The following is a 17861-nucleotide window of genomic DNA, read 5'->3' as shown; positions in this document are numbered from 1 at the left end:
CCTGCAGGTGTATCTTATACAGCACCCTTCCCCCATCTCCAGATGTTTTGGACTACAACTCCCAGTATTCCTGACCATTGGCTGGTTGGGGCTGCTAGGATTTGAAGTCTAAAACATCTGGATGGCACCAGGCTGGGGAAGGCTGATACAGCCACGAAGTGCTTTGGTTTCTACCCAATGCTGTTCCTCCATTCCACTGGTGGTTTCCATGAATGGAAGGGGAGGACAGGAGATGGTCACGAATCCCCCTTCCCTCTGCAGTCCCCTGTGCACCCCAAAACCTGTTCTAGAAGCTTTGGGACTCTCCGAAACAGCAATGGAGATTGTGTGGGGTCCTACAGGAGCAAAGGGGGAATTCTCAAAAATCACCTAGCCCCTGCCATCCTATTTACAGAAGCCTCCAGTAGATCACAGAGCCTTCAGTGAATGGAAGGACAGCTCCTCCTATAACCCTTCATGTCTAAGAAGATATTTTTACTGACATTATCACTACTGGCAGATCTGCTGGTCAATTAGCTTCTTCTAATGCAGTGTATAACAGCAATACTATTCCTTATCTGATCATTCTGGCAACAAAAGATAGCCCGGGCTTGAAACTAATCCATGAAAGACGCTTATCCCGAAAAAAATCTACTAGCCCGCCCGCCAACACGTGACTATATTAGATGTTTGTGGCAAGCTGAGCACCTAAAAAGGGAATAAAAGCCCATCCTTTTCTGATTTATAAAAACTTCCCTATGTGGCTTTCAGGAAAAGATTCTTATTTGCCACAAGCAACCAGGAAAATGGCTATTTACATGTCCAAAAATAGTCATTCCACATCCGAAGTTAAAAAGATAGGAGCTTCCTATTTGAAGTTACTATTTCCAAGAAAGAAATACTTCCATATCGCAGTACATACAACCTTTTGTATTTATCTGATAGGTACAGTCCACATTTTACAGTCTCCATATACTGTCTCCATATACGAAAAATGTGCACCAGCAGTGTGCAGCAAGACAATTAGGCAAACCTTCACTGCTCTATATGCTGTAGATGGCCAAACTGCCACTTGGGAAACATATGCAGCTTGTGAATAATTCAACTGCAGCTCTGGGCAAGTCAACGTAACAGTTTTGACTGCAATATTATCAATCAAGACTTTCCTTACCTCTAGCCACATTCTTGAAGAAAAGTCAACTTAACATTCCAACCCTCTTGGCCTCTCTTTTTTCTGTGCACAGATAGGCCCAGAGTGATCGCTCCTGCCTCTCACTGCACAGAGAAAAGGACTGCCCCATTCTCTACGCAGAAAGGCACAGAGCAACTGTTCCATGCCTGTGCATGGAGAAAGCAGTTGCACCATACAGAAAGGGGCATGGAGCAATCACTCCTGTTTCTCTCTGTATGGAGAAAGGTCAGTGTCTCTCAGTGATCAGAGATAAGTGTGGGGCTTCCTCTCCCACTGCTCAAGAAAGGCTGCCTTTCTCAATAACCATTCACAACACCATTAATAAAAAGAAAAGAAAAAAATTAAATACTTCTATTTAAAATATATACATTAATATAGGCAGTCGACATGTCTAAATAAGCATCCAGACAAACTGATGACTGTAGGATGTTATACAGCTCTTAGAACGACCAGCTCTAATGCAGCCAGCCATTGTTGGTCTTCTTATCACAACCAACTGGAATTGAAGCAGTTCAAAGAGAAGACTGCAGGTCTCTCAGCTGAGCTGATGGAGTAGCCGTGCTTCCTATCTCACCCTCCGCTACAGCCTGATGGAATGGCTGCGGGATGATATGGCGAACGCAGAAAAAATGTGAGACTTCTGCCATTTCGTATGTTCTCCAAAACTCAACACGTATTGAGAGAAGTCATCTCTCTCCTCCAAGTCCAATTCTGTCAGAACTTGGGGAGCAAATCTTTGTGCCAGGAATGGGGGAAGGGGCAGTTGATATGGGGAATGGAACTACAGAGTCCTGAAAAATGGGCCTGGCTTCTTTCTTCCTTTGGAGTATTCCATGGAATTGTGCTGTTTTTAACCAAATTTCTCTCTATATCCTAGGCTGAGGTCTGCTTTCAGCATCTAAGCATTAAGATGTGTTGTAGGAAAATGTGTGTCTTGAAGTTAAATGTTTCCAAACTTCTGAGGTATGGGGCATTCTGCCAGATTCCCTTGGAAGCAACTCAGTCGCTAACCACCACACAAGGAGGCACTTGCTTAATTAACTCAACAAGAATACCTACCTGTTTTCACTTGTCAAATGCTGTGGGGCCTAATAGAAGGCTCATTCTACTTTTATAGCACAGATTACATTATCACTGCCATTAAATAGAGAAAAGCTGGGGGGTGGGTTTTTCCCAGTACTAGCACATTAACCTATCAAGGATTCCCATTGTATTTTTATTTTTTTAATTCTTTAATTGTTATGTTTTTATTGCATTTTATTGTTTTAATCAATTTTAATTATGCCTGTAAGCTACCTTGAGTGACATTTTTGGTAGAAAGGTGGGGCACAAATCAATTAATTAAATAAAATTGCCCATTTGTCTTTGTACTAGGCTTCTAAAAATGTTGTGAACACTAATATATTCATAGGTTTACATATGGGATATCCCTCTTGTAAGGCTCCGTAAGCAGCCTTACAGAGGTAGAAAATTCTAACCAAGGGGAGGGGGGCCAAGAGGGTGGAGTTTTCAAGATGGGTGACAGTTGAACACTTCTTCTGAGGACTCAGATTGTGTGAAGAAGTCTACCCAAATATCTCTGAAGACTTAAGGGATACCCTCCAACTACCTGGTGTGGAGAAAGGGAGTCGGTGCCATGAATGGAATATTGAGGCTACTTCTACACATCCAATACACCTCAGTGGAAAGCTGAAGACCAAATGGAAAGTTTTCTAGACCCTTGGGTGTGACCTAGAGAGGCCTGAATTCCACAGGAAGTTGACTCGAGCCAAGACATGGGAAGAATATATTATTTCCCTCTGGTTTGCAATCCTGCCTTGTAAAGGGAATGAAAAGGCTGGATCCCCAGTTCAGACAACACACTTAGACAAGCCATTTCTGGTTTGTTTAGTGGTCATGTTAGCAGGAAAAAACAGTGTGCAAGTAGGTGAGCTGCATACACCAGCACCAAGCTTGTTCATGCCAGATCAAATTTCTCCAGGATCCTGGCTTATCATTCTGTGTGAATACAGTCTTTATGTCTTTATTATACAAATATATAACCAACTAAACTATCTCTTAGATTTAAAAATCCTTCAACCACTATTCTATGCTCTCTGCCTCCAGACAATGCAAACAGCAGCAAGGAATAGTTGTGTCTTTCAGGTCTGTGAAGAGAAAGACAGTTATCACCCATTATATACTATACTGCTCCTTGTACGGATCCTTGAGATGGGGAACTTTTAATAAATATTTGGCAAAAATGGCCAGTTGGCCTGCAAAGTTTAAAACTTCTCTATGCTATTTCCTATTTACTGATAAGCACATGACTCTTAAAGTCACCTTGTTTGCAGAAGGTGTGGTCAGGATTCATTTGCAAATCTTCAGCAGTGAGCCAAGATAGGCTATAATATTGATGAAAATCATTTTATATGCAGTATTTCATGTATTTTTATATGTGATATATGTGTTATTTTATATGTGATATTCATAAATTATATAGTATTCTTGTGAATCTGTTGAACCGTCTATGATATATTATGAAGCAATATTTTTGCTATCAAATAAAGATGTTGTTTGATTTGGGTGGCATTATCCAAATCAGGGCATTTATTTGAATCCAAGATTTCCTGTGACATCCTGGATCCCATCAACCCAGTTCCCAGAACTGAGAGCTAACATACTTCCTGAAAGTGCTATACTTTTCAGGGTGCAGTCTTTCATGTTGGTATCATTATGTTTCACTTAAATCATATGATCTTTAGTAAAAGCCTATCTGGTGTGTAGGGATGGCTTAATCTATAAGTAAGATGTACAACCTAAGACCTCTAATAATTCCATGGCATTTCTCAAACAGTAGAGAAGAGACGGCAGAAATTCACATTACATCTAGTTCTGCTATTCTTCTTTTTGTCAGGGCCTTTTTGTTAAATACACAATGCAGCTGCTGAGGCTGCAGTTTGAAGAGGACTAGGGAGGTCAACATTGTTTTCTCTTGCACCATTTTTACACTGAAACACACCTTGTACTGTATCTATTGTAGCATCCAGGTCAGAGCAGATTTGCTCTTCTAGCCACACAGTAGTTTGCAAACAAATCATAGCAAGCTGCTGGATTCAGATAAGATTGTCCTGGGTCTTGTTGGGATGGAGATAGCTTATTGCATGAAACAGTTCCACCAGGCAGCACCCTACAGATACAATGATGGCAGAGAAGTAGTCTCTTTCCTGCCATCACTACCAGTCAGACTTGTCCTGAGCTCTCTTTCATTTTCACTGTAGCTGTCATCTCTGTTCTCTCATTGCCCCGTTACAGAGTTCAGGCATGTTGGCTCCCTGTATACATGTAGTTTGTATTTTTATTGGCATCACTCTGACACCTTGGCTAAAGAATCCTTTTTGTTCCAGAAAAGGCAGCAGAGCCAGAGGCTGTTAGGAACAAGAAGCGAGCTCTCTGGCTGCAGGAGAGTCAGAATCTAATTGTCTATGGTTTCCTCTGTTAATTAGTTTAATACGAGTTGCTTCCATAGAACTGCAGATATGTGCAAATGTCTACCTGTAAAGTGCAAAGTCACCACCCAACCAGTTAACCCATGAGGGAACCTATCAACTAGCCAACCCAGAGTCTTGGTGGGGAAAATGGCCTGATCCTTAAGTATTACCATCCCTATGAGAGATCACCTGGGCGCTCCTCATGATACCTTTTGTTTTGCATATCTCTACTCAGTGTTCTTCAAGAGCATGGCACTGTTCAAATTAACTAGCTTTAACTCAAGCAAATAGCCAGGAAGCTCCCTGAGGTTTTTCATTCTTCAGAGTCAAGCTATTGATCCCTTTCTTCTGCTCGATCCTGAGTCCAACTTCAGAACCACTAAGTCCTTCGTACTCTGTTCTAAAACAGGGGTAGGCAACCCAGATCCCTCCCAAATGTTTTGGACTACAACATCCATAATCCCTGATCACTGGCTTTGCTGACCGGCTGATGGAAATTGAAGTCGAAAACTTCAATTAAAGTTCTAAAATCTATAACTACCCTTGAGTTTGGGCACCAGATACTGATTTATTTACTTACTTACTTACTTACTTACTTATTTTTGGCCTGGGGAGCAAGCACATCTGTGTTTTTCAGCTCAGCTCTAAGATTGACCTGAGGTTTGCTCGGCTTCCAAGACCATTTCTCATAATCCTTTCCCACTCTACTCTGGTGCCTAGCCCACATGTCCAGAACCAGAGTTTTCCATTTCCATCTCTTGTGCCATTTTGTTGCCTCATTTGCCCAGAGAATACTGTGGTGATTTACACCCTGGCTGAGTCCAAAACTTGGTTCCATAAGTGAGGCGGTCAGCTTGTGGGCTCCCTCCTTCCTTTTTGAGTGTCTCATGGAGGCTTATATCCTCCACATGAGTTGCTGGTCTTGAATTCAATGGTACTGGTCTCTCAGGGAATCTAGGGCACTGTGGAAGCTGTTACAAAATGTCTCAAGTCTCACACATCCATTTGAATCACGCTTTTTAGTTTGGGGTTATTTTTTAGCTAATTCTCCTGCCTTGCCTCCTTTCCCCATCTCCTTGCTTCTCCACATTTGTCTTTGGTATAGGCAGGGTCTAAGAAGAAGCCCCATTTGTAAGGCTCTCCATTTTAAATTCTATTTTTGCAACATAAACATTTTGGCTCCAGGGTCCCTAACAACAGCTAAGCTTCTGTTTGGTCCCCCCATCCTATCCATGAATACCAGAAGTCCAAGAGTCCAATTAGCTTTGGACATATCATCCAGTTGGCTCTTTCTGAACAACATAGTTCACAATAGTATCTAAACAGCTTGAGGCTTTCACCCAATTTTGTGCTATTGCACTCATGTCCTGCTTGTGAGTTTCCCGCGGGCAGCTGGCTGGCCACTGTGTGAACAGAACGCTGCACTACATGGAGCCTTGGTCTGATCTAGAATTACTCTTCTTATGTTCGTAATTTTGAATTCATAACTAAAGGCTGGGAGACCAGAGGGTAGCCTATGCCCACTATGTTTTTCCAAGTATCTGTGACTGACCAACCAGAGAGTGAGGTCCATTACGTTCCCCTTACTTTGGAACAAGGAAATTATAACCACTTCAGCTCTATTTCCTTTCCTCCTCTAAATCTATCTGTTTCCATATACACACCACAACCCACCATTTTTACCCAAGCTTGCCTGGCATATAGCTCCCTAAACCCTTGCCTTGCCGTTTTCATAGCACTTCCTTCCACTCCTTTATTTATTAGATTTGTACCCCACCTTTCTACCAAAAATGGCACTCAAGGCAGCTTACAAACACTAATAAAATTTGATTAAAACAATAATAAAATACATTAAATACCATAAAAACACAACTATAACAGTGTAAAAACAGCCTCCAACCCAACAGACCCACTTACACACCTAAGGCCCACTTGAAAAAAAGCAGTCTTTCCCTGCCAGTAGAAGGACAGCAGAGAGGGAGCAAACCTAGCCTCCCTTAGCAGGGAGTTCCAGAGCCAGGGAGTGGCCACTGAGAAGGCCCTCTTCCACATTGCCACATTTGGCAAAAGTTAACTTCCCCAGTCTCATCTTTTTCTATCTCTGTGTTGGGACTATTAGAATTAGTATACTGGTCCATGTGCTAGTGGGATTAGTATACTAATCAGGATGTTTTTCCCTTTTGTAACATGTGTGTATATGTATATGTTCATACTCTTTGAATACAGTTGGTTGTTTGAGCTATTTTTCCTCACTCTAAAATAGCTATTCCCCACTTGGTTGAAACACAGTGGATAAATCTGCTGTATGTGTGCTGCACATCTGGAAAACGTCTCTTTGTTCGCATGACCTTCTTGACACATGTACACATGTGAGTTCATGTATGCATGTGAATGAGGATGTACGGGAACAGCCCCAAACTCTGTGATATATCAGGGAGCTAGTCATACTCTAGTTTGCAGTGCCTAGGAGTGACTGAGTCAACTGCCTAGTCATGTCTGTGTTCCAGAAGTCGACTAGGGCATTTACCAGGGCACCAAACATATCAGCAGGAAAATCATTATGATCCACCAGCCTTCAAGGTGAACCAACTTAACTGGTCTTCCAAGTCCTGCAGAGTTTAAGATCCTGTACAAGACTGAACCTTTCCTAAGTGACCTGTCCATGACAAGGGAATTGGTTGACATCTCCCACAGAGATCACCAACATCTTGCTCAGGCAAGAACACCAGATCACTTGTGTGCCCTGCTACATGTGTCAAGCAGGAAACAGCCTGGGACAGCCACATGGCTGCCATGAACTCCTGAACCACCCAAAAGCAGGGGATCACAGCATGGATATTGAAATGTGGAGGGCTTTAACATCAGGTCTGATACCACCTCTGCCAGCTCAGGCAGGACATCTGTAAGGCAGTAGTGTGGGCCTATCTGTCCTATGTTCTCCAGCACTAGGAACAGACACATCTTGGATATTACTACACTAGAAACCTGCTCTGTGGGCCACATATTGAGTCCCTTTGCAATAATGACTTTATATTTCCAGGCTATTCAATCATCTGGTATACAATATCACTACAATTTGACAAGAGAAACTCCTGATTTAAACAGACTTGTTCCTTCATATTATGCTAAATGCAATTGTTTACACCACTATCCATTCCAATGGCAGTCATTTCCAGGGAACAAATTATTTACCTTATTCCATCAGGTCTCAACAAATTTGCTGCACTTCCCTTTATCTTCAACTTAAATGTTTCATTTCATAAAATACTTTTATTACAATGGGCCTCATGGAATTACTTTGTGCATTTAACAGACAAGCAAATTTAGAATTATGCACAACCAGAGTTCAGTTTGGTGCGAAAATACCTGGCCACAGAACACCCATTACTGAAAAGCCCCCAACCTCAGAATGAACAGTTTAAAAGCTAGGAACTCACTCCCATTAAGGCCAATGGGGATTTGCCAATTAGTTCACAGAGCGCATTATTACACTACAGGACCACAGAGTTCAATGTGGCTTAAGAGCATGAAGCATGCTACCAATCAACAGGAAGAGGGACAGGGGAAGCATTATCAAGAAAGCAGATTCTTCCTCAGTACTGATCCAAACTATGTTATTGTTTTTCCCCTAATTATAAGGCATTGGGCAGTATCCTATAGTGCCACTGCACATCCACTAGTCCTGTTGCACCAGCGGAACAGGCAGGTAACACAACAGGAACTACTGGTTCCTGAAATAAGCTTCTGTAAGGTCCACTGACCTGCCCTGTTCCAGAAGCGAGCACTGCTGCTCGTTTTCGGTTGTTTCAGGAACCACAAGCTCCTGTTGCACTAGCAGTCCGTTCTGCAAACACAGGGCAGTCTAGGATACTGCCCATTGTCTTCTTGAAAGTCCCCCTTCCACGCTTACTCCACCCCAATGATTTTTCTTCTTTGCTTTCTCTTCCATCCTGCCTCAGAGGAGTAGTGAGAGGCATAAGACCGAAAAAATAGGGGAAAAGGAAAACAAAGGGGTGGAATAAATGGATCCTCCTACCCCCACAATACACCTGACAAGTGCAGAAACAGAAGAAAACAGAATCAGACACTACACAAGAAACCTCAGACCAGAAAATGGAAGTCATTCGTGACTGATCTAACTGACACTTCTATTCCCAAAATGCTGTTTGGTGGTCAGTCTCACTGTTTTTAACAAACTTACTTCTAACTTAAGAGTATATAGGATAAAGATCTGAAAAGCTATGGTCATCAAAAAGAATTAAATACAGAGCAGAGCATTTAGCAGTTCAGTGTAGATGACGGGAGTTGTAGTCCAACACATCTGGAAAGGCACCAAGTCGGGGAAAGCTGATTTACAGAATCATACGCACCTCAAGCAGGGGTGCAGAACCTCAGGCTCAGGGCCCAAATCTGGCACACTGGTCCCACTCCAACCCTTCATGGTTCCCAACATGGCCCTGCCCCCTTCCACTGCCCCACTTCTTTTCCCCCAAACACAGTTCATTTGTTTTCCTGGCTTTTGCGCAGTTTTTCCCCATTCTAAAAGGTTGAAATGCCTATCCTAAAACTTAGTTACTTGCAGCAAGAATTTTAAGCTAAAATAGGCTGATACTTTTGGTCCTTCCCCTTTTGCTTTTAGCCCAGCCCAGCCCGCCACTGGAATGCACCCCCAGAGAGCTTCTCCAAAATGCAATTTGGCCCTCAGGCTGAAAGAAGTTCACAGTTCCTGCTATAAAGCTATAACCCCATCTTCTTCACCACCATGACATCAAACATAGGGCAGGAAAGCTGCTTTTGCTGTTTTCTGGACCAAAATGGAGCTGGCGTTCTTCATTTTTCCTTAAAAGCACTTCTCTCCCCATTGACCAGAAATCTTTGCACTCTTGCAGTTATTTACTGGGAAATATGTACAAATTAAAGCTGGTCTGGAGTTTACTTTCCAATAGCGAGGGGCCAAGAATCCAAGATTCAGCATATCTCTCAAATTTTCTTCACCAGTCAATCAATCAATTTATTGATCCTGTCAATAGTTCTCACCTTTATTGGCATATACATTAATTCTTAACCAGTTCATAACAAAAACTAAATAAAAATGCCAAAAGCAATTAAAAAAACAAATAAATCTACCCAATTTATTTGAGTCATATGCTTAGCTACTTTTAAATCACAGAATTGTAGATTCTTTGAATGAGGCATCTCAGTGAGCTAGTATCAACAGGGGTAATTAATAAATGTAGCCCCAATAGTTAAACAAACGCTCTTGTTGAAGGAACCCACTTTCAACTCCAATTTGCCTAAAAAGGGTGACAGCTTAGACCTGCATCAGGTCAGAACTGATAAACCTTCTCAAATATCAGTATGTCTCTTTAGTGACTGAGTCCATGTTCCCCCATTCACACAATTAGGAAATACAACGCTAATCAAAACCCAAGTTTTTAACTTTTCCCCCTGACTTAAAATGCCAGGAGATCCCCAGGACACTTTGCCTTTAAATAGCACCTTCTATCCCAGTAGATGTACATTCATTTAGTTTAAATCAGCTGTACTATCTCTGACAGCTACACAAATCATACAAATAGAGAATAAGTAATTTACTTGTTTGGACATTTTTCAAAATGTACTGCTACCACTTATTCATAACATACACGCCTTTCTATTTCTAAACCAAAGAACACAGGTTCCATACCATCTGAACTCTGAAGACAGATTTTATAAAACTGATGTTAACAGCACAGAGAGCTAGAAAAACTATTACTAAGGGTAGGACCTATTCACAGAACCAAACTGACATTCTAAGCAGTGGAGATTTCATTTTTTGCTTAAGGAACAGGAAAACAGGCAAGAAATTTGGCCAAGCTGTTGCACTGTTCCTTAGGGATCTATCAAGAAGCTGACCACCAGATCCTCCCATCACAGTAGAGGTATTATAAATGGGAGCAGGAACTAGTAGTGCCTGAAAGGGCAGCACCTCCCAAGATAGTTTATATTTTTGAGGAGGAGAATGACTACTGGATCCCAAGAACATATAAGATTATCCCCCCATAGGCTCTTTTATGCCTGTGGGATCAGGCTTTGCAACCCTGCCTGTGAGAGGGCTAATGCTTCTTATGACAGAGGAAAGAGTGTCCCTTGTCATCAGATCAAAGAGTGAAACTCAAGGAACTATACCTCAAGGAAACATCACAGCTCCAGAAACATTAGACCAGTCTGATGTTTCTTCCAGATTTTTCTTCTCTTGGGTCCCTAAGCCCCCAACTCAAGCCAAGGGTCCAGAGGGATCCACACTGTGCCCTTTGGAGAATTCAGACTGATATGGAAGCTGGACCTGTACTCACAGCTCTACCGTGCCCTGTGTTACTGGGAAGTTTTAGTGAGTGGGTTCCTCCAGCTCTGACCGACTGCAGGAAGCAGCCCGTCATTTTAAGGTGCAGCAAGGAGAGATCTGGCAAGCTGGATCTCTAGAAGTTGCACTTACTGGTGCCAACAGTTTTACTCAGTGTCCCAGGCACCCAAGTGAGGAAGGTTTCAGAGCAATCAGTGGGATGTTTCCTTTCTGTATAAAACTACTGTAATTTATTTATATGTGAACCGATCAGAGATTTTTTATATTAAGCAGTATGTAAGTACTATTAATAAATACAATGATGAATAAATAAATTCATTTCATATTACACACACATATAATTTTATTTCATTTCTGTCAAAAATGGCACTCAGGGTGGCTACAGACGAAGCTGCTGCCTAGCGCCTTCTTTACACATATCCTACTGAAATATACTATGCTAGGTGTCCAGAAGGGAGAGACACCCACTGTCCTGACAGTCTACTTTATGCAAATTCTCTCACTCTCTTCCCCAACCCCCTTATTCTTTTGAAGCATGAATGAGAGCCTGTTGTATTTCAGAGTTCCTGATGGAGAATATGCACTTAGGAGATGTGCAGAACTGGGCAGATGATGATTGTTGTTGTTGTTGTTCAGTCGTTCAGTCGTGTCCGACTCTTCGTGACCCCATGGACCATAGCACGCCAGGCCTTCCTGTCCTGCGCTCTCTCCCGGAGCGTGCTCAAGTTCATATTCATTGCATCGGTGATGCTATCTAGCCATCTCATCCTCTGCCGTCCCCTTCTCCTTTTGCCTTCAGTCTTCCCCAGCATCAGGGTCTTTACTTCACCAAAGGCCATAACTTTGAGAGGGGCCGTGGCTCAGTGGTGGAGCACACACTTTGCATGTGGAAGGCCCCAGGTTCGATCCCAGGCATCTCCAGGTAGGGCAGGAAAAAAACCTGCCTGAACCTATGGAGAGCCGCTGCCAGTCACTGTCAAGAATACTGGGCTAGATGGAGCAACGGTCTGACTCAGTATAGGCAGCTTCCTATGTTCCTAAGGTTCAGCTCACATATCCAACATTTACCATATCATTGCAAAGCTGCCGAAAGCGGCATGAGCAGGCACTGCAATTTAATGAAGCATTCATATGATCCCTTCAGTGCCTAGAGAGCACCAGATTCTCATCATGCCGCCTTGATTATGTGAATAGATCCTCAAACCAGGTGCCATGAACAGCTCCTTAAAATCTTAAGCATCTCCCTAGTTTTATGGTTACTAATCAGAGTTTGCAGTGGCTCTAATAGCAAGCTCTACTACACAAGATCTTGGTTTCTGGCACAGAAAGGAAAAGGAGTCTCTGTGGATGGATTCAGGCTCATTCCTCTTGGTGATGAGCTCACCCCAGGCAAAACTGACTACAACTGATATTGCCTACACATTCTTGTAAAGACTCCCCCCCCCCCCGAGGGAGTCAGTGTGTAAACAGAGGCTTTAGAAGACCAATCATGCAATAGTTACAATCAAAAATCAACACCGTCGTACAAATCCACTTTAACAGTCAACCCTTCCTCTAATATTGCCAATGTGCATTTAAAGAGTTGAAGAAAATATGCATACTTACAAATATTAAATGAAATATTAAGAGACATGTGGGTTTGGAAAAGCACCAAATATATTCTGAAAGCTGAACAAAGATAAAAAGAAACCAGTCCCATCTACAGGCTCCCAAACTACACTCCTGTTTTGCAAACTTGGCAAATCCAAATGCTCAAAACAATCTATTTTTTTTTATATCTGATGTGACAGTAAACTGCAGTGTTTCAGTTTGAACACAACCTGGGCTGGGTCATGCACATCAGTACCTTAGATAAATGAGTGTCAAATCAAGAAATATTCAGCAGGAAATGTTGACTTCCAAAACTTCCCACTATTTGAGGCAAAAGCCACTGTCTCCAGCAATCTTTGCATCATGATCTCATTACTGCCACTTTTGTGAGCCATCCACCAAAGCTCTCCCATTTGGGAAATAGCATCTTATATCACTCTCCCTCTGTTGAATGTTAGTACTCCATAGTAGTAGTATCAAAAGAAAAACACTAGATCATTTTTCCTATGTGTTAAGGGTTTTGCTTTACACATAAAGAGTTCACATAAAAACAGGAGTATTATGAACTTACATCCATGGCATGCATGCAGAAATAGTGAAATTAGCTTAACAAGCAGCCTCAAATCAAACTTTGATCTCTTTATTACAAACTGAAGATTTGATAACATTTGTAATGGATGCTGTACATTTTCTTGAACATTTTGTACTAAAATTGAGCTTTACTTTGTTTGTTTGTTTGTTTGTTTGTTTGTTTTAAAGTAGAGTTGCATTATTTCATGCTGTGTAATCAGTAGTAAAGCCTTGGGATGCCTTACTGCTATTCATCTATGGAAGTCTGTTTGATTTTAGCAAGGCCTTTTCATATTAACACTCTACCCAGCTGATATGCAAAACACCTTTGTTATTTAAAGTGCCACATTAAAAATTGTGTTTTCAACAAACTCATAATCCTGGTGTGATCCAAGCACAACAAAAAGGAGCACTTACTGCCATTGTCATCAGAATCCTCACTGCTGCTGGGAAGTCGACCTCGTTTCATGATCTTCCCGGGTAACAGCAGGCAGCCTGTGAAGCAATATACCAAAAGTCAACTCACAACAACAGCAGTCATCAAATTCTGTATCAAAGGTAATTCCAGGATTGAGCATTCACAAATGAAAGCAAATGGCATTAAGTAGCATGAATATAAGCAATAAATATCCTGGAGATGTTTAATTAGAAACATATCACACGGGGTGGACACAAAGGAGATCCGAGGATAACTGACTGCATTCTCAAGCCACGTACATCCCAAGGTTGTTGTACATAGATTTTTTGTACGCCTTTGATATTAGCAATTTTAAAGCAACTTCAAGAGACCCAGTATTTTGCCTCTATGCTGCCTGTAAATATTTATATTGTCCAACATGTTTCTGAAAAGATTCTACAGCTGTGGGAGGTATGAGAACAACATAGAACAATTAAAGTCATCATACCCCTCCGTACTGCAAGTGGAACTTCAAACCCAATAGAGACTGGATTCACAATGATCTAACAACATCTTACAGCCAGCTGGGTGGGTGGGAACATGCATATGTGAATCTGAATTGTGGACGAATAATCCACAATGCAATGAGACCACAGATGAACACAAATACAGCAAATCTTCATGCTATGTTCATGTTGGCCACCGCCCTAATCCACAATGGGCCTTTCACGTAACTTTGTTCCATGTAGCACTCCATGGTAAGAAGTCACTTGACAGCAGAAAGAACAATACAAGGATTCACCCTTTTGCGATTAAAAATAAAACTGAGGGATATCAAAAATGTCCTAATAGTACTTTTGTTGTGTAAACTGTTCCTGAATCCTTCGATCATTCTAATTTGTAGGTCAGGATTTGTTAAAATGTCAGAAGCACTCACGACAAGTCACTTCGGCACACATATTTTCTTATGGCCACACTTGCTGCATCTATTTTGACAGCTGCTGGGGGTTCCAGGTACCAATCTTCGACTGAAATAGCCAAGAGCGATGCAGATAGAGATTTGTAAGACCAAAGCATGAGCAATTTACGAAAAGCACAGCACATAAGAACACAAGCCTGCAGTAAGAAAACTTCCTTGTTATCCATTTCTCATTTCAACATATAAAATATGGCTCTTTTCAGCATACTTGGTAGAATGTCCTATCCATGAACAGCACCTTTAGCATTAGGAATTATGATTGCTAGAATTCTGTCTGAGTTGCTGGGGTCAGACTAGCTCTCTCTCTATTTTATAAATATTTGGTTACCAATGAATTTGACAAGGGCACTTAAGCAACTTCTTCTTGACAATTGCTGAGAACATCAGAATCATGGTTGGCTTAGTGGCTTAAATGCTCCAACACACATCCAGATCAGGACTTATCATTTTCTAAAAGACAGTTGAAAAGCTAATAGAACCAGACTGTGACAAGTCTCAAAGTGGGCATGTGCCAGAGCATTCATAAGGGTAGTTTAAATGACAAAAATCCACTAAATCTGTCCAATGTGTGCTGAGATCAGCATGCTCAAAATGAATATGTGAATAAGCCCTTTGAGGTGAAAAACTGTCCATCCTAATAGGTCCCTCTGGCAGAATTGATGCTGCGCAGCATTACATTATGCAATAAATAATGTTGGTTACAAAATAAGAATAGCCAGTGACAATTCAAGTGCTCGAAGACCAGGAAGAAAAAAAGAGAGCTAAAAAAGCGGAAACAACATGACACAGCAAGTGAAGCAAAGCATGTTCAGTGTGAATTAAAGTGACAAGTAGTCTAGGACATGCATCAAATCTCATGAGGCTTAGTTTGCCATGTTTCAGTTCTAGTGACAACGAGGGTTGGCCAAGCCATTAGCAGCAAAATCCCAAGGCGTGCCTTCCAGGTGCAGTTTCAGAAATCAGCTGCCAAGATGATTTGCTTCTAGTTTGGTGCACAGACGCTGAACTCATTAGATTCTCATACAAGTGGCAACGTCTAATAAGGTGCTCCACTGGCTTGTACAAAACGGACACACAGCCAAGTAACATACAAAATATGCCTGATTGCAATAAATTAGCAGAAAAAGAAGCTTAGGTACAAAAGTAAGAGAGAAGCAAGATGGGTAAGACCCCAACACACGCATAAAATGCATATACCAAGAGCAGGCAACCTTTTGGGGCTGTGGACACATTTGGCACTTTGAGAAACTGTCCTAGGCACCAACACAAAATGGCTGCCATGTGAGGCATGGCAAAGGACAAGTCACCTCCTCAAAAGACTGAGTACAAGGCAGAGGTGGGGTCTGAGCCCAAACATACTAAACAACTCCTCTGAAATCACAGTTGTTTATAGTAATTTGTGGTCCATGAGGGATGGTATATGGCATACACCATCCTTCACGGAGCACATATTACTATAAACAATCACTGTTCCATTATCAGTAACTCTTACTTATACTCATGTTTGCCACTATGTAGCCCCAAGTAAACAGAACTTCCTATTATCAGGAAGTGTGATTATTCAGAAATCTGGATGCCCCTCAAGATGTAAGGGTAGACAAGAGTACATGATCCAAATAATAGCATGACCTCACCTTAGACAACTATTCAGAGGCGCAATTCAGAGGCAGCAAAATGGGAAATACTGAAGAGTAACAGTCTACAGATGAACTGCTCCATTTTTAAAAAGATTGACAGACATTTTATATCTTGATAGATATAAAATAGATAGATTGGTAGATTAACATTCCAACCAGGGGGTACAGAAAACAAATTCTGCAGCTAGTATTAATAAAGCAACCAGCTACTCCACTTCTTTTGACAGACAGCATGTATGTTCCAGTTTTTAAACATTCACATACACACTTTGTAGACTACCAATCCTCACTAAAATAATTTACATATGATTGTATTAAAATAGAAGCAACGCTGTGATATTCAAGGGCTATAACTCAATGGCAGAGCATATTTCCAAAAGGTCCCAAGTTGTCTCCCTGGCATCTCCAGGGTGGGCTGGAAAAGACTCTTCTCTGAAATCCTGGAAAGCCGCTGCCAGTCAGTGAAGACAATCCTGGGCTCGGTAGACCAATAATCTGACTTGGTATAAGGCAGCTTCCTAAAGTCAAAAACTCCTTTCTTCTTTAGCAGCCATTGCACACATCCTACATTAGCCTCCATGGTTTTAGTTTCAATCAAGTAAAGCACTCTGTTATTCCTACAACCTGCCTGAGATATCTGTAGAAGGATTTCTGTTTTAAGTCAGGTTTTAGAAATGCCTTGCCCTACCATGGTAACAAGGTTTGCCATGGATCACAGATGACAGTTGCTCATTATAAATTTCTTTGCTTTTCAATGTTTACATTGTTAACCTTGCACCCTAAATCTGCAGTTAACTAAGATAGCACTAATGTTTTGTTTCCGAAGTATTAGATGCTAATGAGAAAAATACAAAAAGCATCAAAAATGTCATTCACAAAGGAGGTGAATGCCAAGTCCCTCACGTTTTAAAAAAAGCACCCCTACCTATAGAAAGTTAGCATGTCAAGCGGAAGGTCTAAGTCTCACCTTCTCCTTAGTATATTAGTTCTATATGCAGGGATTTTTAAATGGGAGTATCCAACTCTCAAAACGTAGCCAGCAATCTGAAGTGGTGCAGTGGTAGTAAAGTACACCACATATTTCTGAATGTATAGTTCAGCTCTCACACAGCCCTTTGTAGATGTCAGACACTGTAGAATTGCAAAGTATTAGTTAAGATTTGATAGTGCACTCTTCAAGAATTTTGGCTGCTTCTGCTGAGCCATCAACCATGTATAATGTAGACACAATATCAATTCAGATATGCAGGTTAGATAATTTACGAACTAAACAAGTGATCAAACAATATCATTCATAATAACACCTACGAATAGTTGCAGGTGTCAGTTAAAATTGCCGGGCTCATATCCATACCTTTCACAATCACACAAGGCATATTAAGAAATACCATTTCAGTTACTTCCTTGGCGTCCCACTTGTCCCCAGGATTGCCAATCAAGAATTTTAAAACACGCCTGCTATGTAACTAGGGCTGCAAACGTATGCACACCAGGTGGTAAGCGCAACTGAATTACTTCTGAGTAGACATGCAAAAGATTACTCTCTATATTACCTAGCCTTTGTATAACTGTGATGGCTGCTCCATAGAATTGCACAACTAGAGGTTTCTAGACTAAGTGACTGTCATTGTTCTATATAGATGTATGACAATCAGTATTAAGTATTCAGCACTCTTTTAAAATCAGGTAATCCTAACTGATATA

General features: G+C 41.4%; 1 protein-coding gene across 8 annotated transcripts in view; it reads right to left on the bottom strand.

Annotated features, from left to right (window-relative positions):
• Nucleotides 1-17861, bottom strand: part of JADE1 (jade family PHD finger 1) — a 100703-nt gene that overhangs the window by 44583 nt on the left and 38259 nt on the right. For all 8 annotated transcript variants that reach the window (XM_084856025.1, XM_084856022.1, XM_084856021.1 and 5 more), the window contains exon 2: nt 13562-13639. In XM_084856025.1, the coding sequence (XP_084712151.1) occupies nt 13562-13613 (52 nt within the window). In that variant the 5' untranslated portion in view covers nt 13614-13639. The remainder of the gene's footprint in view (nt 1-13561; nt 13640-17861) is intronic.

Source organism: Heloderma suspectum, chromosome 5 (assembly GCF_057233095.1).
Source record: "Heloderma suspectum isolate Gila_16-S chromosome 5, 16-S_ref, whole genome shotgun sequence".
NCBI classification, from domain to species: domain Eukaryota; kingdom Metazoa; phylum Chordata; class Lepidosauria; order Squamata; family Helodermatidae; genus Heloderma; species Heloderma suspectum.
This window is presented reverse-complemented; position numbering and strand designations above follow the sequence as displayed.